The sequence below is a fragment of the Gopherus evgoodei genome, chromosome 1 (assembly GCF_007399415.2).
Source record: "Gopherus evgoodei ecotype Sinaloan lineage chromosome 1, rGopEvg1_v1.p, whole genome shotgun sequence".
NCBI classification, from domain to species: Eukaryota; Metazoa; Chordata; order Testudines; family Testudinidae; genus Gopherus; species Gopherus evgoodei.
The window spans coordinates 52,316,785-52,342,872 of NC_044322.1; the positions used below are offsets into that span (position 1 = coordinate 52,316,785).

At 48.8% G+C, this 26,088-nt stretch overlaps 1 protein-coding gene across 5 annotated transcripts in view; it reads left to right on the plus strand.

Annotated features, from left to right (window-relative positions):
* The window catches only part of LOC115652287 (serine/threonine-protein kinase Nek3-like), a 62,154-nt gene that overhangs the window by 17,753 nt on the left and 18,313 nt on the right, over positions 1-26,088 (plus strand). For all 5 annotated transcript variants that reach the window (XM_030564167.1, XM_030564140.1, XM_030564177.1 and 2 more), the window contains exons 5-8: positions 4,157-4,240; positions 6,301-6,368; positions 6,488-6,574; positions 23,951-24,005. In XM_030564167.1, the coding sequence (XP_030420027.1) occupies positions 4,157-4,240; positions 6,301-6,368; positions 6,488-6,574; positions 23,951-24,005 (294 nt within the window). The remainder of the gene's footprint in view (positions 1-4,156; positions 4,241-6,300; positions 6,369-6,487; positions 6,575-23,950; positions 24,006-26,088) is intronic.

The following is a 26,088-nucleotide window of genomic DNA, read 5'->3' on the forward strand; positions in this document are numbered from 1 at the left end:
GGGAGAGTTGCCCTACCAACTCTAAGAGGCTAATTAATTAAGATGAGCTATTGTCAGCAGGAGGAAAAAAAAAACCTTTTGTAGTGATAATCAAGATAGCCCATTTCAGACAGTTTGACAAGAAGGTGTGAGGATACTTAACATGGGAAATAGATTCAATATGTGTAATGGCTCAGCTATTCCCAGTCTTTATTTAAGCCTAAATTGATGGTATTTGGTTTGCATATTAATTCAAATTCAGCAGTTTCTCATTGGAGTCTGTTTTTGAAGCTTTTCTGTTGCAAAATTGTCACCTTTAAGTCTGTCTGAAATGGACTTTCTTGATTATCACTACAAAAGTTTTTTTTCCCCTCCTGCTAACAATAGCTCATCTTAATTAATTAGCCTCTTAGAGGTGGTAGGGCAACTCCCACCTTTTCGTGTTCTCAGTATGTATATATATCTTCTTACTATATGTTCCAGTCTATGCATCCGATGAAGTGGGCTGTAGCCCACGAAAGCTTATGCTCAAATAAATTTGTTAGTCTCTAAGGTGCCACAAGTACTCCTTGTTCTTTTTCTGGATGCAGACTAACATGGCTGCCACTCTGAAACTTGCTTGTCAATCACTTTCAAGAGGGGCTGTTCATGGTTTGATATAAAAGAAAATTCACTATGCTGCTGTTTATGTGCATGCATATATCTATATGGTTTATATGTATAAACAGCAATGAAGTGACAATTTCAGGTAAAATCACATGTATGCGTGATTTACCTGCTGGTAGACAGAGACATCTAAATTCAGAAGTACCTGAGATTTCAGAAACTAAGGAAGCCAGTTACTGAAGTAAATCTCTCGGGCCTCGTTCCATTGCCTTGTACCTCCATTGGCACCAATGAAATTTTATGTAAAATGCTACCAAATCACAATGGTAGTGATTTACAGTCACTTCGTTCTAGTGTAAGTGAGTAAACAAGGTGCAGGGTCTGGTGAACCAGGCCCAACATATTCAAGGTTGAGGTTATATGTAGATATAATCTTCTTAGCTGTTTCTGAAATAACTATCTTCGAGGGCTGTTTTAGTTACCAGCAGCCAATGTAATACAAGTCTCTCGCAATTTACATGCATTTAACATGCGTGATTTCAGCTTTACGCTGAAAGGCCTGGAGTCCTGAAGGGGGCTTGGCCCCAAGTAGAAGAGGCGTGGCCTCAAGATTTAAAGGTCCTGGGGCACCAGCTGTGGCTGGAGTCCCAGGGCCTTTAAATCATCCAGGGGGCTCCCAGCTGCAGAGGTGGCTGGTAGCCCCTGGGGCGAACTAAAGGGCCCAAGGCTCCAGACACTGTGGCGTTTTGGGCCCTTTAAATGCCAGTTCCGGCCCAGCTGCCAAAGCTGCTGGTGGGATTTAAAGGGCTCCTCTGGGCTCCCCACCGTGGCGGGAAGCCTGATGGAGCCCTTTAAATGCCATCCGCAGCTCCGGCAGGTGGGTCGGGGGGAGCCCTTTAAATCCCGCCCGCAGCTCTGGTGGTGGGACCAGGGGGGCATTTAAAGGGCTCCACCGGCCCTTTAAATGCTCCCCCCCCCACCCTGGCCCCACTGCCGGAGCTGCGGGTGGAATTTAAAGGGCTTGGGGTTTTGACTATACGCGGTTTTTGCTTTGTGCAATAACCGCGGAACGGAACCCCGCCTAAGATGCGACAGACCTGTATAAAACAAATTTAAAGTATACAAAAACCTGCAAAAAACCTGCTTTAAATTAAAGAAATCCTTCTGTATGTATGACATTATTTCTGTCTAAACGATGGGTGGAGTGGGACAATTTCAGTAATAAGATAAAGCTGAGTTATTTGAGAAACGCTGTACATAGACAACATACATACTGTGTAAAACATGGTGAGATTTGTATTTTTGCTGCCAAGTATTTAATGAAGAGTTTAAAATAAAATCTAAAGGACCATGAAGTAAAGTTATAAGGTTGTATTGCAAATGAACAGGGAGTGAAACACTCTGTGATACAAGTGGTGGTATCCACAGGGTCAAATACTAACTTAATATACAGTAGTGAAATATGTAACCCCCACCCAAATTTATTTACACTTTGTTTATTTATAATGATTAATATTTTTCATTGTGGAGGCATCTTTTTAGTTAAAACTAGAGGGCCAGGAAATGTTGCTCTAATTCCGTAGTTAGATTGGCTGAGCATCCCTAAGAGCCCTACAAAGTACATTTAAAGTATGTTTTATTCTTAAATATATAGTGACTCGTTTACAGTTAAATTAGAATATTTAAACTATACAATTATAATTGAAGTGCCTGTAAAATGGGTTCTTTGACTGTCCAGCTTTATTTATACTAACGAGTGTTTTACTTGTCATATTGAAATGTCACTTATCTTAGTAGTTAAATCTTTACGCTCTCTAATGGGAGGTCACTAGAGCTGTCAAGTGATTAAAAAAATTAATCGCACAATGAAACAATAATAGAATACCATTTATTTAAATATTTTTGGATGTTTTCTACATTTTCAAATATTGATTTCGATTACAACACAGAATACGAAACGTACAGTGCTCACTTTATATTATTATTTTTGATTACAAATATTAGCACTGTAAAAAACAAAAGAAATAATATAGGTTAATTGAACAAATACAAGTACTCTAATGCAATCTCTTTATCATGAAAGTTGAACTTTCAAATGTAGAATTATGTACAAAAAATAACTTCATTCAAAAACAAAACAGTGTAAAACTTTACAGCCTACAAGTCCACTCAGTCCTACCTCTTGTTCAGCCAATCGCTCAGACAAACAAGTTTGTTTATATTTACAGGAGATAATGCTGCTTGCTTATTATTTATAATGTCACCTGAAAGTGAGAACAGGCGTTCACATGACACACTTGTAGCCAGCATTGAAAGGTATTTACATGCCAGATATACTAAACATTTATATGCCCCTTCATGCTTTGGCCACCATTCCAGAGGACATGCTTCCATGCTGATAATGCTTGTTTAAAAAAAACATGTTAATTAAATTTGTGACTGAACTCCTTGTGAGAGAATTGTATGTCTCCTGCTCTGTTTTACCCGCATTCTGCCATATATTTCATGTTGTAGCAGTCTTGGATGATGACCCAGCACATGTTGCTCATTTAAAGAACACTTTATTGAAGATCTGACAAAACACAAAGAAGGTACCAATGTGAGATTTCTAAAGATAGGTATAGCACTCGACCCAAGATTTAAGAATCTGAAGTGCCTTCCAAAATATGAGAAGGAGAAGGTGTGGAACATGCTTTCAAGAAGAGTTAAAAGAGCAACACTCCAGTGCGGAAACTTCAGAACCTGAACCACTAGAAAAGAAAATCAACCTTTTTCTGGTGGCATCTGACTCAGAGAATGAAAATGAATGTGCGTTTGTCAGCACCACTTTGGATCATTATCGAGCAGAACCCATCATCAGCATGGACAGACGTCCTCTGGAATGGTGGTTGAATCATGAAGGGACATATAACGCTTTAGTGCATCTGGCATGTAAATATCTTGTGACACCGGCTACAACAGTGCCATCCGAACGCCTGTTCTCACTTTCAGGTGACGTAAACAAGAAGAGGGCAATATTATTTCCTGTAAATGTAAACAAACTTGTTTTTCTGAGCGATTGGCTGAACAAGAAGTAGGACTGAGTGGACTTGTAGGCTCTAAAGTTTTACGTTGTTTTGTTTTTGAGTGCAGTTATGTAACAAAAAAAATCTATATTGGTCAGTTCAACTTTCATGATAAAGAGATTGCACTACAGTACTTCTATAAGGTGAATTGAAAAATACTATTTCTTTTGTTTATCATTTTTGCAGTGCAAATATTTGTAATAAAAAATTATATGAAGTGAGCACTGTACGCTTTGTATATTTTATGTTGTAATTGAAATCAATATATTTGAAAATTTAGAAAAACATCCAGAATATTTAATACATTTCAATTGGTATTCTATTGTTTAACAGCGCAATTAAAAGTGCCATTAATCACAAAGAATTTTTTTAATCGCAGTTAAGTTTTTTGAGTTAATTGTGTGAATGTTTGTTCTTTGCTGTGTCTTGTAATTTTTCATTCCACCAATAAAGTTCGTATAACACATGCATTTGTATTGTCATAATTTTTTAGTCACTTTTTTCAGATACTTCACTGGTTTGTACAGATGTGCTTGGGAGTGAAGCACATTCATGACAGACGTGTGTTGCATAGAGATATCAAGTCCAAGGTAATTGGAATAACTTTAATAGCTGTTATTACAAGTTGCCAACAGCTGTCTTCCTCTTGGGATATCTAATTCCATGAATGCTGTGGTTCATTTTAAATTCTTTATCCCAGCATGAAAGTATTAGATTAATTGAACTATCAGGATTATAACTCATTTAAATGAAAGTGTGGTCTCAAAGTAGCTGCGGTCTTAATATCTATCATTTTGCTTCTATTCCTGAATCCTTGATGATAGCAACTTGCTTGTGGCTAGCTGCAGGCAATTTAAATTTAAGGGAAGGCATAAAAATGGAGGGGCTGGAATGACAAACATTAAACATATCTTGCCTTTCATCTTCTCTGAAAACCGTTCCCAGAGAGTAATCATCAGTGGTTCACAGTCATGCTGGAAGGACATAATGAGTGGGGTCCTGCAAGGATCAGTTCTGAGTCCGTTTCTGTTCAATATCTTCATCAGTGATTTAGATAATGGCATAGAGAGTGCACTTATAAAGTTTGCGGATGATACCAAGCTGGAAGGGGTTGCAAGTGCTTTGGAGGATAGGATTATAATTCAAAATGATCTGGAGAAATGGTCTGAAGTAAATAGGATGAAATCCAATAAAGACAAATGCAAAGTACTCCATTCAGGAAGGAACAATCAGTTGCACACATACAAGATGGGAAATGACTGCCTAGGAAGGAGTACTGCAGAAAGGGATCTGGGGGTCATAGTGGACCACAAGCTAAATATCAGTCAGCAGTGTTATGCTGTTGCAAAAAAAAAGCGAACATTGTTCTGGGATGTGTTAGCAGGAATGTTGTAAGCAAGATATGAGAAGTAATTCTTCCACTCTAATCTGCACTGATTAGGCCTCAACTGGAGTATTGTGTCCAGTTCTGGGTGCCACATTTCAGGAAAGATGTGGACAAATTGGAGAAAGTCCAGAGAAGAGCAACAAAATTGAATACAAGTCTAGAAAACATGACCTATGAGGGAAGATTGAAAAAATTGGGTTTGTTTAGTTTGGAGAAGAAGACTGAGAGGGGACATAACAGTTTTCAAGTAATAAAAGGTTGTTACAAGGAGGAGGAAGAAAAAATTGTTCTTCTAAATCTCTGAGAATAGGACAAGAAGCAATGGGCTTAAATTGCAGCAACGGCGGTTTAAGTTGGACATTAGGAAAAGATTAATCACGGTGGTTAAGCACTGGAATAAGTTGCCTTGGGAGGTTGTGGAGTCGCCATCACTGGAGATTTTTTAGAGCAGGTTAGACTAACACCTGTCAGGGATGGTCTGTATCAGTGGTTCTCAAACTAGGGCTGCTGCTTGTTCAGGGAAAGCCCCTGGCGGCCTGGGCCGGTTTGTTTACCTGCCATGTCTGCAGGTTCGGCCAATTGTGGCTCCCACTGGCCGTGGTTCACTCCCAGTGGCCACAGTTCGCTGCTCCAGGCCAATGGGGGTTGCAGGAAGCAGCATGGGCTGAGGGACGTGCTGGCCACCCTTGCTGCAGCCCCATTGGCCTGGAGCAGTGAACTGTGGCCACTGGGAGCCGCGATCGGCTGAACCTGCGGACACGGCAGGTAAAAAACCAGCCCTGCCCACCAGGGGCTTTCCCTGAACAAGCGGCGGCCCTAGTTTGAGAACCACTGGTCTAGATAATATTTAGTCCTGCCACGAGTGCAGGGGACTGGACTAGAGGTACCCTCAAGGTCCCTTCCAGTGCTGTGATTCTATGATTACTCTCTAAAGGAAAGTTAGCAACTCAGAAGTGTGGGATAGTGGTTTGAGTACAGAACTGGGATGCAGAATTTCTGAACTCTAATTCTTCCTTTGCTACTGACTCTGGCCTTGGGCAAGCCACTTAACCTTTCAGTTTCCCTTGTAAATTAAGGATAATTCTTACCTTCCTTGCAGGGGGAATATGAGGATTCATTTTGGTACAGTGAAGATAAAACCTCTATATGTAGACTTTCTGAAGTGTCCATCACCATATTATCTATATAGTGTGCAATGCAGAAACATTTGTTAGAAAACAGTTTTTAAGTACATTAATCCTTACTCCTTTTTTTGCATTGCAGAATATTTTTCTCACTCAAAATGGAAAAGTCAAATTGGGAGATTTTGGATCTGCACGTCTTCTTACAAAGTATGTAGATATTGCACCTGGATTCAGTGATCTAAACTGTATTTTTTTACCATTGCTTAAATATTACAGAAAGCTTATGTCATTGCTTTTCATATTGCTTTTCTTTTTTGTTTGGCAAGTCCAATGGCATATGCTTGTACATACGTGGGAACTCCTTATTACGTACCTCCAGAAATATGGGAAAACTTGCCGTACAACAACAAAAGGTAGGCACTTAATCAGAGATCAAAAGGCGATGCATTATTGTAATATAATATTTAATACTTGTGCTACAGATTGCCTTGGTGACCAATCCATGTATCAGGAAGACTCTGGTTTAGAGCTTGTTCTTGTGGAGTTTGGGAGTATTTTGGAGGTGATTATCTCAGTTTTCAGATGGGAAGGTCTAGGTCACACCTCACTTGAATAGCTTCAAGTGCAGTACTGTCCAACCCAAAAGTTCAAAGATCACGAGACAGACCTCCCCAGATTATTAGAATTTGTTTTAAAGATGAGATTGTGTTTCTCAATCTGTCTTTTGATTTTTGAACTCCCCCAGCCCACCCCCATTGTGGGTGTGTGGCAATTAGTGTTACCAGCTCTTCCAAATTCATCCTTGCCCATTCCAGGAGCTCTCACTGGTTGATTGGTGGTGCAGAGATTCCAGCTTCTTCACAAACCCCAAAATTTTAATTAATTCTGTGCCCCCTTTGGGGCTTAGGGGCACATCTGCCCGTCTCCCAGCCCAACAATGAATTATGTACAGTAGAGCCTCAAAGATATGAACACCAGAGTTCTGGACTTACCGGTCAACGGGACACTCTCTGGAACCAGAAGTAATCAGGCAGCATCAGAGACACAAAATACCCCCTCAAAACCAGTGCTCCTCTCATAGCTAGAGCCCCGGGGCAGAAGCTGGGAACAGAACCGCAGGGCTGAAGCCCCGAGCCCTCGTGCTCCCTGCGAGGCTGAAACTGGGAGTGGAACCACGAGGATGAAGCCCCGAGCCCCAGTGCTCCCCATAGATCTAAATCCCTGGGCCCTGATGCTCCCAAGAGTCAGAAGCCCTGAGTCCTCCGCTTCCCCCCACCCCTGTGGCTGCAGCCCCAAACACCCCCTGCAGTGGGTGAAGTCCGTAACGTCTTGTTCAGAGTTATGGACGTTTCAGAGTTACGGACAACCTCCATTCCCGAGGTGTTAGCAACTCTGAGGTTCTACTGTAGTCCCCAGTCCTCATGTCAGCTTTTCTTCCTCAGACCAGACATCTGCCATTTGCCTCTCATTGCACCTCTGCTTCTCCTGCAGCTCCAAAGTTTTTTTAGCCCCTTTTCCAGGCCTGAGGGGGGTGCAGCTCCATGGTTCTTTCCATCTCTTTTCCCATGTCAAGAACAGAGAGCAGACAGATCTATTGTTCACAGGAGGGAGGGGGAAGCAGAACTGTCTTGAGGCTCTGGGTTCTATCTGCTCCCTCCTCCCCTTGTGAGAATTGTGTCTGTTGTTGACTTCTTGATGGGAGAACTCTGCATGTTTCCTGAAGCAAGCCTCACTTGGTGCTCTTCCCCAGGAGGTGGGAAAATGGGTGAGGCAGCCAATTAAAGGGGGATTTCTGCTGTCCTGAGATAAGCTCCAGCAGTGGTCAGAATCGCTTCTTGTGATAGTTGGCAATGCTGCAAATGGCTGATGTATTATGAAACAGCCTGGCGGGAACGTGCCTGCCTCTGCTGGCTGCAGTATGTGTGCCACAATGAGCGTGAGTAATTTCGCTGCATGAAGTCAGTCAGGAGAAATGCTACTAACAAAAAATGAACTCCCACTGTAGATCGGCTGTCACTACTGAACGATGAGTTTTCTTGGTCTGTCATGGTACAATTCCCCACTCTGAACCTTAGCGTCCAAAAGATGGGGTACCAGCATGAATTCCTCTAAGCTCAATTACCAGCTTAGAACCTGTAGCGCTGCCACCAACCAGGAATTACAGTGCCTGGTACACTCTGGTCCCGACAAAACGTTGCCCGGGGACACCCAAGACCCAGACCCTCTGGATCTTAACACAAGGAAAGTAAACCCTTTCCCTCACCGTTGCCTCTCCCAGGCTTCCCCTCCCTGGGTTACCCTGGAAGACCACTGTGATTCAAACCCCTTGAATCCTGAAACAGAGAGGAAAATGCACCTTCCCCCCTCCTTCTCTCTTCCCCTCCCAGATTCTCCCTGAGAGAGACAGTAATCCTGGCACAGAGAGAAATCAGCCTCTCTCTCCCTCTTCCCTCCTTTCTCCCCACCAATTCCCTGGTGAATCCAGACCCAGTCCCCTGGGGTCTCACCAGAATAAAAAACAATTAGGTTCTTAAACAAGAAAAGCTTTTAATTAAAGGAAGAAAAAACAGTAAAAATTATCTTTGTAAATTTTAAAAAAATGGAATAGGTACAGGGTCTTTCAGCTATAGACACTGGGAATACCCTCCCAGCCTAAGTATACAAGTACAAATTAAAATCTTTTCAGCAAAATACCAATTTGAACTTCTTCCAACCAAATACACATTTGCAAATAAAGAAAACAAACATAAGCCTAACTCGCTTTATCTATCTAGTACTCACTAGTCTGAACTTATAAGAGCCTGTATTGGAGAGATTGGAGAGAAACCTGGTTGCACGTCTGATCCCTCTGAGCCCCCAGAGTGAACAACAACCAAATTCTAACAGCACACACAAAAACTTCCCTCCCTCAAGATTTGAAAGTATCCTGTCCTCTGATTGGTCCTCTGGTCATGTGACAGCCAGGCTCACTGTTCTTGTTAACCCTTTCCAGGCAAAGAGATATGAAGCACTTCTGTTCTATTAACTCTTACTTATCTGTTTATGACACCCCCCCCAAATCGCTGACAGTGTGGAACCACACTGGCAGTGATTTCTCCCTAGAACTCTAAAATAAACAGATTAATAAACACATACACCTTTACCTATACTACTAATTATGTACAACTACAAGATTCTTCACATTGCAAGGACAATTTTTAACTAGTTGATTCTGGGAAACTTTCACGAGAGAGTGCATCAGCTACTTTGTTTGAAGCTCCTGAAATGTGTTGAACTTCAAAATCAAAATCTTGGAGAGCTAGACTCCATCGAAGCAGTTTTTTGTTGTTTCCCTTGGCAGTATGAAGCCATTTTAGCGCAGCATGGTCGGTCTGTAGCTGGAACCGTCGTCCCCAAATGTAGGGGCGCAGTTTTTCCAGGGCGTACGGAATGGCATAGCACTCCTTTTCACTGACTGACCAGTGACTTTCCCTCTCAGACAGTTTTTTGCTGAGGAATACGACAGGATGAAAGTTGTGATCCGGTCCTTCCTGCATGAGAACTGCTCCCACACCACGCTCAGATGCGTTGGTGGTCACCAGGAATGGTCTGTCAAAGTCCGGGGCCCTTAGCACAGGGTCAGACATGAGCGTCGCCTAAAGCTGGGTAAAGGCCATCTGACACTCATCAGTCCACTTAACTGCATTTGGCTGGGTCTTTTTGGTCAGGTCGGTCAGCGGGGCAGCGATTTGGCTGTAGTGTGGTACAAATCGCCTGTAATACCCAGCCAAGCCTAAGAAGGATTGGACCTGTTTTTTGGACTTTGGGACAGGCCACTTTTGGATAGCATCCACCTTGGCCTGTAGGGGGTTTATGGTTCTTCGACCCACCTGGTGTCCCAGGTAAGTCACCCTGTTTTGGCCTATTTGACATTTTTTGGCCTTAACAGTTAGTCCTGCCTGTCTGATGCGTACAAAGACCTTTTGAAGGTGTTCTAGGTGTTCGGGCCATGATTCCAAAAAAATGGCCACATCATCGAGGTAGGCAACTGTATATTCTCCCAGTCCTGCTAGTAGACCATCTACCAGCCTTTGGAAGGTGGCGGGTGCATTTCGCAGCCCGAATGGAAGCACATTAAATTCATACACCTCTGCGTGCGTGATGAATGCTGACTTTTCCTTGGCAGATTCATCTAACGGTACTTGCCAGTACCCCTTGGTTAAGTCTATTGTAGATATGAATTGGGCACGTCCCAACTTTTCCAATAGCTCATCGGTGCGTGGCATTGGGTAGTTGTCTGGACGAGTTACCGCATTTAGCTTACGGTAGTCCACGCAAAAGCGTATTTCCCCATCTGGTTTGGGTACCAGAACCACTGGAGATGCCCATGCACTGGTAGATGAGTGGATTATCCCCATCTGTAGCATGTTTCGGATCTCCCGTTCTATAGCAGCTTGGGCATGAGGAGACACCCGGTAGGGTGGGGTTCTAACTGGGTGAGCATTACCTGTGTCCATTGAGCGGTATGCCCGTTCAGTCCATCCTGGGGTGGCTGAGAACAATGGGGCAAAGCTAGTGCACAGCTCCTTGATCTGTTGCCGCTGCAGACATTCCAGGATTGTGGAGAGGTTCACCTCTTCCACGCCACCGTCACTTTTCCCCTCGTAGTAGACACCGTCAGGCCACTCAGCATCATCTCCTCCCTGGGCTGTAAACTGACAAACCTGTAAGTCTCTGGAATAAAAGGGCTTGAGAGAATTAACATGGTACACTCTGGGCTTTAGGGAGGAATTGGGAAATGCTATGAGGTAGTTAACAGCTCCCAGGCGCTCTTGGACCGTGAATGGCCCTTCCCATGATGCTTCCATCTTATGGGCCTGTTGCGCCTTCAGGACCATAACCTGGTCTCCTACCTTGAAGAAACGCTCTCCGGTATGTCTATCATACCAGGCCTTTTGCTCTTTTTGAGCATCCTTTAGGTTTTCTCCAGCAAGGGCTAAAGAGTGTTGGAGGGTATCCTGTAGGTTGCTTACAAAGTCCAGAATGTTAATTCCTGGAGTGGGTGTAAACCCCTCCCATTGCTGCTTCACCAACTGTAATGGCCCTTTAACCTCGTGGCCATACACAAGCTCAAATGGTGAAAACCCTAAACTGGCATGTGGTACAGCCCTGTATGCAAAGAGCAACTGCTGCAACACTAGATCCCAATCATTGGAATGTTCATTCACGAATTTACGTATCATGACCCCCAAAGTTCCATTAAACCTTTCCACCAGGCCATTGGTTTGATGGTGGTACGGGGTGGCAACTAAGTGATTCACCCCATGAGTTTCCCACTGTTCTTTCATGGCCCCTGCCAGGAAATTAGTTCCTGAATCCGTAAGGATATCGGAGGGCCAACCTACCCTGGCAAAAATGTCTGTTAGGGCCTGGCACACAGTTTTAGCCCTGGTGTTGCCTAGAGCTACTGCTTCTGGCCATCGGGTAGCAAAGTCCACGAAAGTCAGTACGAACTGCTTTCCTCTGGGTGTCTTTTTTGAGAAAGGACCCAGAATATCCACAGCTACTCGCTGAAATGGGACCTCTATTATGGGGAGTGGCTGGAGAGGGGCCTTGGCCTGGTCTTGGGGCTTTCCCACTTTTTGGCACACCTCAGAAGACCGGACATACTTGGCAACATCCTTGCCCATCCCCTCCCAGTGGAAGGACTTCCCCAACCTGTCTTTGGTTCTCTTCTCCCCAGCATGGCCACTGGGATGATCATGGGCCAAGCTTAAGAGCTTCCCCTGGTACTTAGTTGGAACCACCAACTGTTTTTGTGGATGCCAGTCTTCCCGGTGTCCACCAGAAAGAGTCTCCCTATATAAAAGTCCTTGTTCTTCTTCGAGTGATTGCTCACATCCATTCCAGTTAGGTGTGCGCGCCGCGCGTGCACGCCATGCGTGCACGTTCGCCGGAAACTTTTTACCCTAGCAACTCCAGTGGGCCGGCAGGTCGCCCCCTGGAGTGGCACCGCCATGGCGCCCAATATATATCCCTGCCGGCCCGCCCGCTCCTCAGTTCCTTCTTACCGCCGTGTCGGTCGTTGGAACTGTGGAGCGCGGCATAGCTGTCCTCCACGTCCCTAGCTCTCCTAGTTATCTATCGTTTATCTATCGTTTATCTCTAGTACTATTGTAGTTGTTAATTAGTTTGTTAAGTAGTAGTTAAGTTAAGTAGTTGTTAAATAGTTCTTTGCCGGGGGCTTAGCCCTTCCCGGCACCCAGCGCCAGGCTCATGCCTGTTTCGCCGGGCTTCAAGCAGTGTGCGGCCTGCAAGAAGCCCATGCCTACCAGCGATCCCCACGAAGCGTGCCTGAAGTGCCTAGGGGAATCGCACAGATCCGACAAGTGCCGCATCTGTAAGGCTTTTAAGCCAAGGACAAAGAAGGAGAGGGATCAAAGACTCCGAACTCTCCTTATGGAGGCGGCACTTGACCCGACGGCTTCGCAGGCCGTGATCTCGGCGCCGGCACCGGATCGCACCGGCACAGAGAAGACTCCCCGGCACCGACCTTCTCCGGCACGGGAGACAGAGCCAAGGCCGTCGAAGTCCGCTACTCCGGCCAGGCAGACCCGGCTAGAGCGCCCGGCCTCGACATCGGCCGCGGAGCCGCCGGCACCGTCGACTCCGGGCCCGGCGGGTCCGTCGAGTCCGGTGCCGCCGAGCTCCCCCACGAGATCTGGGGTTGAGATAGTGGTCCCATCCACACCGGAGACCTTCGCCTCGGCTCGGGACCTCATAGCCCTGACTGAGCCCACTCGGCTGCCAACCCCGGTACCTCCGGTGCGGGTCGTGTCCAGAGGCAAGCCCATGATGTCGGCACCACCTCGAGACTCTCGTTTGCGATCCAGGTCCCGACGTCATGGTCACTCCAGGTCCCGCCGCCGCTCGCAGTCCCGGCACCGCTCCCCTCAGCGGTACCGGTCGCACTCGCGGCACCGGTCGACATCAAGACGATCGCGGTCAGGTTCCAGTCGCCGAGACCGGCACCGCGATTCCAGGAGCAGGTCCCGACGCTATTCGCCGCACCGGTCGACCTCCCGGCACCGAGCTGGTGGCAGGTCCCGGTCGACCTCCCGGCACCGAGCTGGTGGCAGGTCCCGGTCCCGGTCGACCTCCCGGCACCGAGCTGGTGGCAGGTCCCGGCACCGAAGCGGCGCCCGGTACCAATCCGGATCCCGGCACCGTGACAGAACCCGGTCCCGATCCCGATCCCGGCACCGATATGACTCCCGGCACCGGTCCCCGGCACCGAGACGATCCTCCGTGCCGACCCGCGCAGACCCTTACCATCCAGGGTCGGCCCCACCATGGCCCTCTAGACAGCCGTCCGTATCCTCGCAAACGGACAGCGGGTATGCGCTGGGCACCGACCGGCAGGCGGCGCTATTCAGTGATCCGCCGCAGCAGGACCAAGGCCCGCAACAATGGGGATTCTGGACACCCTGGGCATACCATCAGGCCCAGGGCCCCCAACAGCTCCCTGCTAGGCCGGCGACTGCGGAGCGTAGGGCTCCTGAAGCCTCGTTGTCTCGCCCCCCTCCCTCCCCGGATGGGGAGGAAGGGTCCAAGCAACAAGACTCCGCTTTGGCTCCTGAGGCAGAGGCGAGGGCTGAGGAAGACCCACAGTTAGACACTCTCTTGCTTGGGGTCTCCTCATCCTCCTCCCCGGATGAAGCGGTGGCTGGTACCTCCTCCAACCGGCCCCCCCCCCCCCCCGCTGGATCTCAGGGCGCACCAAGACCTCCTCAGGCGATTAGCTCAAAATCTGAGTCTGCAAGCCGAGGAGGTCTCGGAGATAGAGGATCCAATTGTCACCATCCTCTCATCTGACGCTCCCACCAGGGTCGCCCTGCCCTTCATACGAACCATCCAGGCCAACGCCAACACCATCTGGCAGTCTCCGGCCTCCATTCCTCCTACTGCCAAGGGCGTCGAGAGGAAGTACATGGCCCCTTCTAAAGGCTATGAGTACCTCCATGTGCACCCGACACCGGGTTCCCTGGTGGTTCAATCCGTGAATGATAGAGAGCGTCATGGCCAGGAGGCTCCAGCCCCCAAATCCAGAGAAGCCAGGCGGATGGACCTCCTCGGCCGTAAGGTGTACTCGGCTGGGGCGCTGCAGCTCAGGGTCTCCAACCAGCAAGCCCTGCTGAGCAGATACGCCTTCAATTCCTGGGTGGCAGCAGACAAATTTAAGGAGCTGCTGCCACAAGACGCTCGCCAAGAGTGGGCGGCCATCTCGGATGAAGGCAAGAAGGTCGCACGCACGGCCTTGCAAGCCTCCTTGGACGCTGCAGACTCGGCTGCCCGTACCCTCGCGTCGGGAGTTACGATGCGTCGCATCTCCTGGCTGCAGGTTTCCGGCCTTCCGCCGGAACTCCAGCATACTATACAGGACCTTCCTTTCGAAGGCCAGGGCTTGTTCTCCGACAAGACAGACCCCAGACTCAAGAGTCTGAAAGATAACCGAGTCATCATGCGGTCCCTCAGGATGCACACTCCCGTGACGCAGCGTAGACCCTTCCGGCCACAGCAACAACAACAGCGCAGGCCGTTTTCCCAGTTCCGCCAGCGGCAGGACCTTAACAGGCGCCGCGGCAGGAATGGAAGGCGCAGGCATTCGGGGAACCAAGGAGGGCAGAACCAAGGCTCCTCTAAGCCCCCGCCTGGACCTAAGCCTTCATTTTGAAGGTGCGCCCGAGGGCGCAGTAACAGTTTCCCTAATGGATCCTTCCCCCCGTCTTCCAACCGCCTTTCGTTTTTCTTCCCGGCGTGGTCCCAAATAACATCGGACCGCTGGGTCTTAAGCACGGTGCAGACGGGATACCGCCTGCAGTTTGTTTCATTTCCTCCTTCCCGCCCCCCTTCCTCGTCCCTCTTCAGGGACCCCTCTCACGAGCAATTCCTTCGGCAGGAGGTGCAGACGCTCCTCAGCAAAGGAGCTATAGAGGCGGTTCCGGAAAACGAGAAAGGCAAGGGGTTTTATTCCCGCTACTTTCTGATCCCCAAGGCCAAGGGAGGCCTCAGGCCTATCCTCGACCTGCGAGAGCTCAACAAATACCTGGTGAAGTTGAAGTTCCGCATGGTATCCCTGGGGACCATTATCCCATCCCTGGATCCGGGAGACTGGTACGCCGCCCTCGACATGCAGGACGCGTATTTTCACATTGCCATTTGGCCACGCCACAGACGTTTCCTCCGCTTCGTTGTGGGGGCTCTTCATTATCAATTTGCAGTCCTCCCATTTGGCCTGTCCACGGCCCCGAGGGTGTTTACAAAATGCATGGCAGTTGTTGTGGCGCATCTTCGGCGCAATCGTGTCCACGTGTTTCCTTATCTGGACGATTGGTTGATTCGGGGCACGTCGGAACAACAAGTCAACAGCCATGTCCGTGTGATCACCAGCATGTTCGCAAGTCTGGGCCTCTTGGTAAACACAGACAAGTCCACCCTGATGCCCACACAGAAGGTGGAATTTATCGGGGCCGTCCTGGACGCCACTGTGGACAGGGCCTTGCTGCCACTGCAACGATTCCAGACCATGTCGGCGATCGTTCAACGTTTGCGGTCAGCCCCATTGACGTCAGTGCGGACATGTCTAACCCTGTTAGGCCACATGGCGGCTTGCACCTTTGTGACCGATTACGCTCGGCTCCGCATGAGGCCCCTCCAGCTGTGGCTTATCAATCATTACAGGCCGTCAAGGCAGCCGTTAGACATGTTAGTCACAATCCCCCAGAAGGTCTTAGACTCTCTCGGCTGGTGGCTGGACCAGTCCGTGTTATGTGCGGGTCTCCCTTTCCACCCCCCTCAGCCCTCGGTATCCCTAACAACGGATGCCTCAGATCTAGGCTGGGGGGCCCACCTAGGGACCCTGCGGACGCAGAGCCTGTGGTCCCAGGAGGAGGTGGGGCTACACATCAACATGCGGGAGTTGAGAGCGGTCCGCCTTGCTTGTCAAGCGTTCTGTCATCAGCTTCAGGGTCGTTGTGTCGCCATGTTCACGGACAACACGACGACCATGTACTATATCAACAAGCAGGGCGGCACCAGGTCCTCCTCCCTGTGCCACGAGGCGATACGACTCTGGGACTTTTGCGTAGCCCACTCCATTCACCTCAGGGCTTCCTTCCTCCCCGGAGTACGGAACACGCTGGCGGATCGATTGAGCAGATCCTTCCTGTCACACGAGTGGTTCCTCCTCCCGGACGTCGCTCTCTCCATTTTCCGGAGGTGGGGTTATCCCCGGGTGGACCTCTTTGCGTCCAAGGGGAACAGGAAGTGCCAAGCGTTCTGCTCCTTTCAGGGCAGGGAGCCGGGGTCGATAGCGGATGCCTTCCTCATCCAGTGGTCGACCCACCTGTATTATGCGTTTCCCCCGTTCCCTCTGGTCCACAGGGTCCTGCTGAAGGTGCGCAGGGACAGGGCTCACGTGATCATGGTGGCCCCGGCATGGCCCAGGCAGCACTGGTACACCATGCTGCTGGACCTGGCCATAGCCGACCCAGTTCCCCTGCCCCTTCATCCGGACCTGATCACCCAGGAACACGGGACCCTCTGTCACCCAGACCTGCAGTCGCTGCACCTGGCGGCGTGGCTCCTGCGTGGCTGACTGGTTCTGAGCTGCGCTGCTCCACACCGGTGAGGGAGGTGCTCTTGAGCAGCAGGAAACCGTCCACAAGAGCCACATATTCGGCAAAATGGAAGCGCTTCTCCTGTTGGTGCGTAGAGAGAAATCTCCGCCCTATGGAAGTTTCGGTGACCGACATCTTAGACTACGTTTGGTCCCTCAAAGGGCAAGGTCTGGCCATATCGTCGTTGCGAGTCCACCTAGCAGCTATCTCCACCTTTCACCCGGGTGCGGATGGTCGCTCCGTTTTTTCTCACCCAACGGTGTCGAGATTCCTTAAGGGGCTGGAACGTTTATTCCCTAACGTCCGTCCCCCTGCTCCAACCTGGGATCTTAACCTGGTGTTGTCCCGGCTCATGGGGCCCCCCTTTGAGCCGTTAGCTACTTGCTCCCTGCTTTACCTCTCTTGGAAGACTGCCTTTCTAGTAGCTATCACCTCAGCTAGACGGGTGTCGGAACTCCGAGCTCTTGTGGTAAACCCCCCATATACGGTCTTCCACAAAGACAAGGTGCAACTGAGACCACACCCTGCCTTTCTACCCAAGGTGGTCTCAGCCTTCCACGTCAACCAAGAGATATTCCTCCCGGTTTTTTTCCCGAAACCTCACTCCTCAGGCAGGGAGCAGCAGCTCCACTCGCTTGATGTCCGTAGGGCTCTCGCGTTCTACGTGGAGAGGACCAAACCCTTCCGCAAATCCCCCCAGCTTTTCGTGGCGGTAGCGGACCGTATGAAAGGGCTTCCTATCTCCTCCCAGAGGTTATCCTCTTGGGTAACGTCCTGCATCAGGACCTGTTATGACTTGGCCCGTGTCCCTACGGGCCGTGTGACTGCGCATTCTACCAGGGCGCAGGCATCGTCGCTGGCTTTCCTCGCCCGTGTGCCCATCCAGGAAATCTGTCGGGCAGCGACCTGGTCATCGGTCCACACCTTTGCTTCCCACTACGCCCTGGTCCAGCAGTCAAGAGAGGATGCGGCCTTCGGAACTGCAGTGCTCCATGCCGCGACTTCTCACTCCGACCCTACCGCCTAGGTATGGCTTGGGATTCACCTAACTGGAATGGATGTGAGCAATCACTCGAAGAAGAAAAGACGGTTACTCACCTTTGTAACTGTTGTTCTTCGAGATGTGTTGCTCACATCCATTCCACACCCGTCCTCCTTCCCCACTGTCGGAGTAGCCGGCAAGAAGGAACTGAGGAGCGGGCGGGCCGGCAGGGATATATATTGGGCGCCATGGCGGCGCCACTCCAGGGGGCGACCTGCCGGCCCACTGGAGTTGCTAGGGTAAAAAGTTTCCGGCGAACGTGCACGCGCGGCGCGCACACCTAACTGGAATGGATGTGAGCAACACATCTCGAAGAACAACAGTTACAAAGGTGAGTAACCGTCTTTTCTATAACAAACTGAGATCTGTTAGAAGAACTGAGAGGCGGTGAGGTGCTCCGTGCCGCCGCCCAAGCTTTCTGAAGGCTGTCATCTGCTTCCGGCTCAGTCTGGAACTGTTTCCTGCAGGTTGGAGACACCAGTTCCTCCTCAGACTGTGGACTTGGGCTTGGTCCTTCAGGAAACGATGTAGGTGATGGGGTTGTTTTCGTGGCTGGTGAACCATTCTCCGCTGGTGCACCTGAGGGTATTTCAGGCTCTGGCTGAACCTCTTGGATCTGGTTGTTTGCTGCTTCTGCCAGTTCAGGCTCGCTGGTGCCCTCTGGTGTTGGGGTTGAAGATGTGTTTGCAAGCGCTGGCGTCAGTGCTGGCAATAGTTCTGGTGCTGGTTGCATTTCCAGGTCCGGGCCTGGAACTGGAAGTACTGTGGCTGTTGCAGTCGTTGGCAGGGAATCTGGGTCCACTCCCTTTGTCTGGGTCTCTGCCAACACAGACGGGGCCCCTGTGGACGGCTCAGGAACAGGGATGGGTCTGGAAGCTTGCCTGGCTTGGCTGCGTGTAACCATTCCCATTCTCTTGGCCCACTTTACCTAGTTGGCCAAGTCTTCCCCCAGTAGCATGGGGATGGGATAATTGTCGTAGACTGCAAAAGTCCACATTCCTGACCAGCCTTTGTACTGGACAGGCAGTTCAGCTGTGGGCAAGTCTACAGCTTGTGACATGAAGGGGTAAATTGTCACTTGGGCCTTTGGGTTGATGAATTTGGGGTCCACTAAAGATCGGTGGATAGCTGACACTTGTGCCTCAGTGTCTCTCCACGCGATAACCTTCTTTCCTGTTAACGTAATAACAGTTTATTAACAAAAGGAGATAGGATTTTAAGTGAGTTCAAATATAAAGGATAGAGTTAGGAATGGTTAAAAGCAAATAATAGTGAAAAACTTGCTAAAGACTAAGGCCATGGCTACACTTACAGCTGTACAGCACTGGGATTTACAGCTGTCTTCGTACAGCTGTGTAGGGACAGCGCTGCAGTGTGGCCACACTGACAGCTACCAGCGCTGCAGTGTGGCCACTTTTGCAGCATTTGCAGTGCTGTTGGGAGTGGTGCATTGTGGGCAGCTATCCCACAGAGCACCTTGTCCCATTTTGGCGCCATGGGTTGTGGGAAGGGGACGGAAGGGTGCGGGTCATTCCACTTCCTGTCCCAATGCCCCGTGGTGCATCGCTTCACATCCCAGCAGTTTGGCGCCATTGTGAGTGTCTGTGCAGCGCGATTTCTGTGGGAAATGGAGCCTGAGCTGCTGAGGACTTTGCTGATGAGTGTCGCCAGCACATCACGTTTGGCAGTCGAGCTATTCCTTCAGCTCCAAAGTGACAGTGAGGAGTCCGACAATGATATCGAGTCGCCTGACGCGTGTGACACTAAATTGCTTGTGGCAGTAACGGAAATGCTCAGCACCGTGGAACACCGCTTTTGGGCTCGGGAAACAAGCACTGAGTGGTGGGATCACATCGTCATGGAAGTCTGGGATGATGAACAGTGGCTGCAGAACTTTCGGATGAGAAAAGCCACTTTCATGGGACTGTGTGAGGAGCTCGTCCCTACCCTGCGGCGCAAGGACACGAGATTGAGAGCTGCCCTGCCAATGGAGAAGTGGGTGGCTATTGCAGTCTGGAAGCTGGCAACTCCAGACAGCTACCGATCGGCTGGGAACCAGTTTGGAGTGGGAAAGTCGACTGTTCGAATCATGTTGATGCAAGTTTGCAGGACCATTAATCACATCCTGCTAAGAGGAACCATGACTCTGGGGAACGTGCAGGACATTGTGGATGGCTTTGCAGAAATGGGTTTCCCTAACTGTGGAGGAGTGATAGATAAGACGCATATTTCTATTCTGGCACTACCCCACCTGGCATCCGAGTACATTAATCGGAAGGAGTATTTCTCTATGGTTCTCCAGGCGCTTGTGGATCACCGTGGGCGTTTCATTGACATTTACACAGGCTGGCCTGGAAAGGTGCATGATGCACGCATCTTTCGGAACAGTGGCCTGTTCAGGAAGCTGCAGGCCAGGACTTTTTTCCCAGACCAGAAGATCACAGTAGGGGATGTTGAAATGCCCATTGTGATCCTTGGAGACCCCGCTTACCTGTTAATGCCTTGGCTCTTGAAACCGTATACAGGGAAGCTTGACAGGAGCAAGGACTGATTCAACTACAGGCCGAGCTGGTGCCGAATGACTGTGGAGTGTGCTTTCGGCCGTTTAAAGGGCCGCTGGAGATCTCTTTATGGGAAGCTAGACTTGGGGGAAAGCAGCATCCCTGCGGTTATATCCGCGTGCTATACCCTCCATAATATTTGTGAAGGGAAGGGTGAAACATTCAGTCAGGAATGGACCTCCGTGGTTCAATGCCTGGAGGCTGAATTTGCACAGCCAGAGAGCAGGGCTACTAGAGAGGCCCAGCACAGAGCTACAAGGATTAGGGATGTCATGAAGGAGGAATTTGAGACTGAAAGCCAACAGTAATGTTTGGTGCCTTGCATGGGAGTGAAGTGCATTGGTTACAATGATTTGCAGTGCCTGTTTTTTCCTTGGGGTACAGTATCTTTCACTTTCTGCAATAATAAAAACTGTTTTAAAAGCCAAGAAATCATTTATTGAAAAGAAAGTAAGTAAAAGGGCAGGGGGGTAGGGTGGTGAACTGTACAGTCAGAGGTTTGAATATGTCCTGCCTGGAGTGCTGTGCAATGACTGCTGCACTTCAGGATGAAAATGCTGCATGGTGATGGGGGTTGAGTGCAGAGGGTTAGGGTCGTAATTCTCAAGGCTGGTAGGTGAACGTACAGGTGTTGCGGGCAGCTGGTGGTGGTAAGAACCTGGATGCTGGAGAAGGGGGTTTTGAGCTGACATTGGGGCACAAGGGAGAGAGCTTTGGGGCCGGAGGGGGTGGGGGTGGCAGCACGGTAGTGCTCTGCCTGCATTGCTACGAGTGACTGCATACAGTCCATTTGGCGCGCCAGAAGGCTTATCAGCTGCTTTGTGCTTTTCTTCTTAGCCAATTCCTTTCTCCTGCTTTTTCTTTCCCTCCACTGCTGCATTTTTTCTCTCCCGTCCTGCAGCCTCTTACTCTCTCTGGCAGACTGATTCATATTTGCTTTCACCAAATCTTCTTTGCTTTTTCTTGGCTTTCTCCTCAGGTTTTGTAGCTTTTCAGCAGTCTCTGATCGGGCCAGTCGATTGGTAGTACTAGTCAAGGACACTGTCATTAGAAAAAAGACAAAAATTGAAACATTTAATAGAGAGGCAGCATTGTGTATAATCACAGAGTCTCACTGTAGCATAATTTCCACATACCAGACTCAGCACAGAGAGGTCACAGCAGCGAAGACATGGTGAGTAAGGGGGAATGAGTGCAGGAGTTAATTAACCCTGGAAGCCACCTCGCTGCCGCGGCTCACCTGGGAAGGGGAACTGATTGGTTCACGGCTGCACTGGGGTTTCTGTGCATTGGGGAAAGCAGAGAGCTGCAGGGGGGACCTGCACTGAACACTATCCCTACATTTTCCACAGGAGTTAATTAATCCCGGAAGCCATCTTGCTGCTGCGGGTTACCTGGGAAGCAAGGGAGGGTCTTCTACAGCAATGCGGATTCCGCCCTGACCCCTATGCAGCTTGCCTGTGTGCAGCAATGGTCCCCCCACCCCTCGCGGCACAGTGGCGCAGACGCATTAGCCTGACTGGGACAAGGACCGCAGTGCCTCTCCCTATAAACTTGCGCAAGCACATTGCACACGCTCTGGCAGAAACTTTTGAAGAGATTACAGAGGCCGATTACCGCTACGTGATAGACCACATCAATGGGCTATTCCACATCTAGGCATGCATGCATGCAGCCATAACCCCCCCTCCTCTCCCGAAACATTTCCATCCTGAAAATAAAAGCTGCTTACCGGGAACCCGCTCCTCTGCTTCTTCACCAACAAGCTCCAGCTGCTGCGACTGGCTACCTTCCTCCTGGCTTGAGAAGAGCTCCTGGCTGCATGCCTCCTGGGACTCTGGGGTGTCTCCCCTCACCCCAGTACCCTCACTCTTGGTTTCCTCCCCCGCCTCCACCTCCCTCTCCTCTCCCTGCTCTGAACTGTCCATCGTGGTCCTCGGATTGGCAGTGGGGTCACCCCCAAGTATCGCGTCCAGCTCCTTGTAAAAACAGCAGGTCGTGGGGGCAGCACCTGAGCGGCGGTTTCCCTCGCGGGCTTTGCAATAGGCACTCTGCAGCTCCTTTACTTTAACCTTGCACTGCACCGCGTCCCGGTCTTGGTCCCTGTCCAGCATGGCCTTTGATATCTGCCCATAGGTATCATAATTCCTACGGCTGGAGCGCAGCTGTAACTGCACAGCTTCCTCACCAAAAATGCTGATGAGGTCCATCAGCTCGCCATTGCTCCATGCTGGGGCTCGTTTGGGGCATGGAGGCATGGTCACTGATTGATTGCACTCCACACCTGGCTGAGCAAACAGGAAGGGGATTTTAAAAATTCCTAGAGCATTTAAAGGGCGGGTCACCTGAGACCAGGACAGTAGTGATGAGCAGAGTGGCTGAACAGGTATTCTGAGATACTTCCTAATACCCTGGAGGCCAATAACAGCGCTTTTGGTGGCCACACTTGATGAGCAGCGCTGCAGCACCAGCGCTGCAGTCGTTATACCCCAAGCAGACCAGGTGTACAGCCAGCGCTGCAGCCAGGGAGTTGCAGCGCTGGATGTGCCTTGCAGGTGTGGACAGTTACTAAGTTGCAGCGCTGTAAACCCACCACCAGTGCTGCAACTCTCCAGTGTAGCCAAGCCCTAAGACAACAAAACTGTAGTCTTAGTTCAAGGCAAGATTTTTACCACACCTCCTTCCAGCAATATGGCTCTGCCCCTCCCCCCCATCCCTTGGTCAGGATCTCTCCCCAAAGACAAAGTGCTCAGTTCCTTTGTCGTCTTAGGTGAAAAATAACTTGGAAATCTTTTCCACTCTCTCTTATAATCCAGCGAACCTTTGACATAGATTCTTGTGAAGGTTACCCCCCCCCCCAAAAAAAAAAAAGTTCATTCAGACTGTGAGAAAGGAGACATAGGGTCTGCTGGTGAAGGAAGTTTCATGCTGGTTTCTTTCCCTACTGGTGTTTGCTAAAATGCAAATTGATCTGTTCCTGCCTTCCCTGTGCAAATGAATGGTCTCTTAACATGTGATTGCTAATCAACTTGGATGACACCTGGCTTGTCCTTTGTCTGGGACTAACCTGGTTACCCCCTCCCCAGACTTGCCTGGTATATACATTTTAGTTCCTTGTTTTCCTTCATATTTGTAATGTCCGTTGGGTGTTTACCGTACATACGCCCCACAAGAATATTATCAGTGTGTTGTTAGTTTTCCAATAATACTTTAGGTGACACACATCAGATACAGTTTATGACATTAATACATTGGGGTACACTGAACTGGTTAAGCGAGTTAAACCTGTAACAGATATCCGGGAGCCCCTTGCCCTCTTGTACTGGGATGCTGTTAGGGTCGTGCACATATTTTTATATAATATTATATTCTGTGAATATTTCTGTTCATTTTAAGTTAAATGTATTTTTTTATTTGCATAGAGTTGAACACTTGAATGAGTAACATAACTTCTGCTAAACGTGACATTGAATTATAATAGTTGGTTAACTACTACTTATTTTGATTTCTTTGTATATATATTTCTAGTGATATATGGTCCTTGGGATGCATTTTATATGAGCTCTGTACTCTTAAACATCCGGTAAGTGTGCTTATTTGTATCAAACCAATTCTAATTTTGTTTATCTCTCTCTCTATATATATAATATAGATATAAATATATAATATAAAAAAACTTTCAAGTGCTAATGAACCCTGAAACTTCATTAGCAGTTAGATTAAGTTGGATGGATTAACTTGTAATTACGCGTATAGGTTTCCTAAGTGTTTTCTTCTCACTGAGTTTTATTGTAAAAAAACTGATTATGACAGGCAACAAGTAGAAAATTAATATATATTTAACAAAACACTCACTGCATAAGAATGGTGAAACAAGTTCAGATCAATGGTCCATCTAGACCAGTATCCTGTTTTCTCACAGTGGCCTGTGCCAGATGCTTTAGAGGGAATGGACAGAATAGGGCAATTTTGAGTGATCCATCCCCTGTCATCCAGTCTCAGCTAATTCTTTTTTGAACCCAGTTATACTTTTGGTCTTCACAACATCCTGTGGCAATGTGTTCCACAGAATAACTGTGTGTTGTGTGAAGAAGTACTACTTTTTGTTTGTTTTAAACTTGCTCCCTATTAGTTTCACTGGGTGACCTCTAGTTCTTACATTGTGTGAAGAGGTAAATATTCACTTTGTCTGCTCCATTTGTGATTTTACAGATCTCTAGCATATCCCTCCTTAGCTGTCTCTTTTTTATGATGAACAGTCATAGTTTTTTTAAGTCTCTCGTCATATAGAAGTTGTTCCATACCCCTAATTATTTCTGTTGCCCTTCTCTGCACTTTTTTCAATTCTAATACATCTTTTTTGAGATGGGGTGACCAGAACTGCATGAGGTATTCAATGTGAGAGCATATCGTGGATTTACATAGTGGCATATCCTTTTCTTAGTGGTTCCTAATATTCTGTTAGCTTTTTTGATTGCCACTACATATTGAGCAGATGTTTACAAAGAACTATCGATATAGACTCCAAGATCTTTCTTGAGTGGTAAGAGCTAATTTAGACCCCATCATTTTGTATGTATAGTTAGGATTGATTTTCCCAGTGTACATTACTCTGTGCTCATCAACATTGAATTTCATCTGCTATTTTGTTGCCCTGTCACCCAGTTTAGTGAGGTCCTGTCACGGAGTCACAGCATTTGATCTGTGCCTGGGCCTGTAACCAATCTCCTGGGAGTGACCTTTTAGTGTGCCAGGCTCCAAAGACCCACACAGTTTCACAGGGGCAGGCCTGTGGCCTCCAAGACTGGGCCTTCAGCACTGGTGATTCCTGTCTCTTTCCGTGGCTCCCTACAGTGAATCCAGCCAGGCCAGACTTCTGTGGGAGGCTTGTACTGTGCCCCTTCAGGGTGCAATGCTCTCAGGAAGTACTTACATCAGCACAGGCAACCGTTTTAAAACAAGGTAACCTTTTATTAGTCACCTGGCACACAGAATCTGAACAGCCGTAGGTTAGCACAGAGAGGCAGAAGTTAAGCTATAGTCCATCCTAGCCAAGCCAGTGCAGTGATGAGCTAGCCAAGCTCTAATGGACACCATCTCTGGCTCTGTCCCCCTGTTCTCCTTTGTCTCCCCTAGTCCAGGCTCCCGAGTCCCTCCAAAAGGGCTCTTTTTCTTCTAGTCAGCTGATGCATTGTTCTTCATCTCAGTTCACAACCCCTGCCTGCTGGGGTTTCCTGCTGTTAGGTCTTGATTGTTCAGTCATTGTAGCGTGTCTTTGTCGTGCTAGAGCCTCTGTTGATTTGGGTTGGTTTCAGCCAGTTTTTTTTTTTTTAATGACTCTGTTCATTCCACAAAGCAGCGAAGTGACACACACAGGCTTGGTCTACGCTACGCGTTTAAACCGATTTTAGCAGCGTTAAACCGATTTAACGCTGTACCCGTCCACACTATGAGGCCCTTTATATTGCTATAAAGGGCTCTTTAAATTGGTTTCTGTACTCCTCCCCGACGAGAGGAGTAGCGCTAAAATCGGTATTACCATATCGGATTAGGGTTAGTGTGGCCGCAAATTGACGGTATTGGCCTCTGGGCGGTATCCCACAGTGCACCACTGTGACCGCTCTGGACAGCAGTCTGAACTCGGATGCAGTGGCCAGGTAAACAGG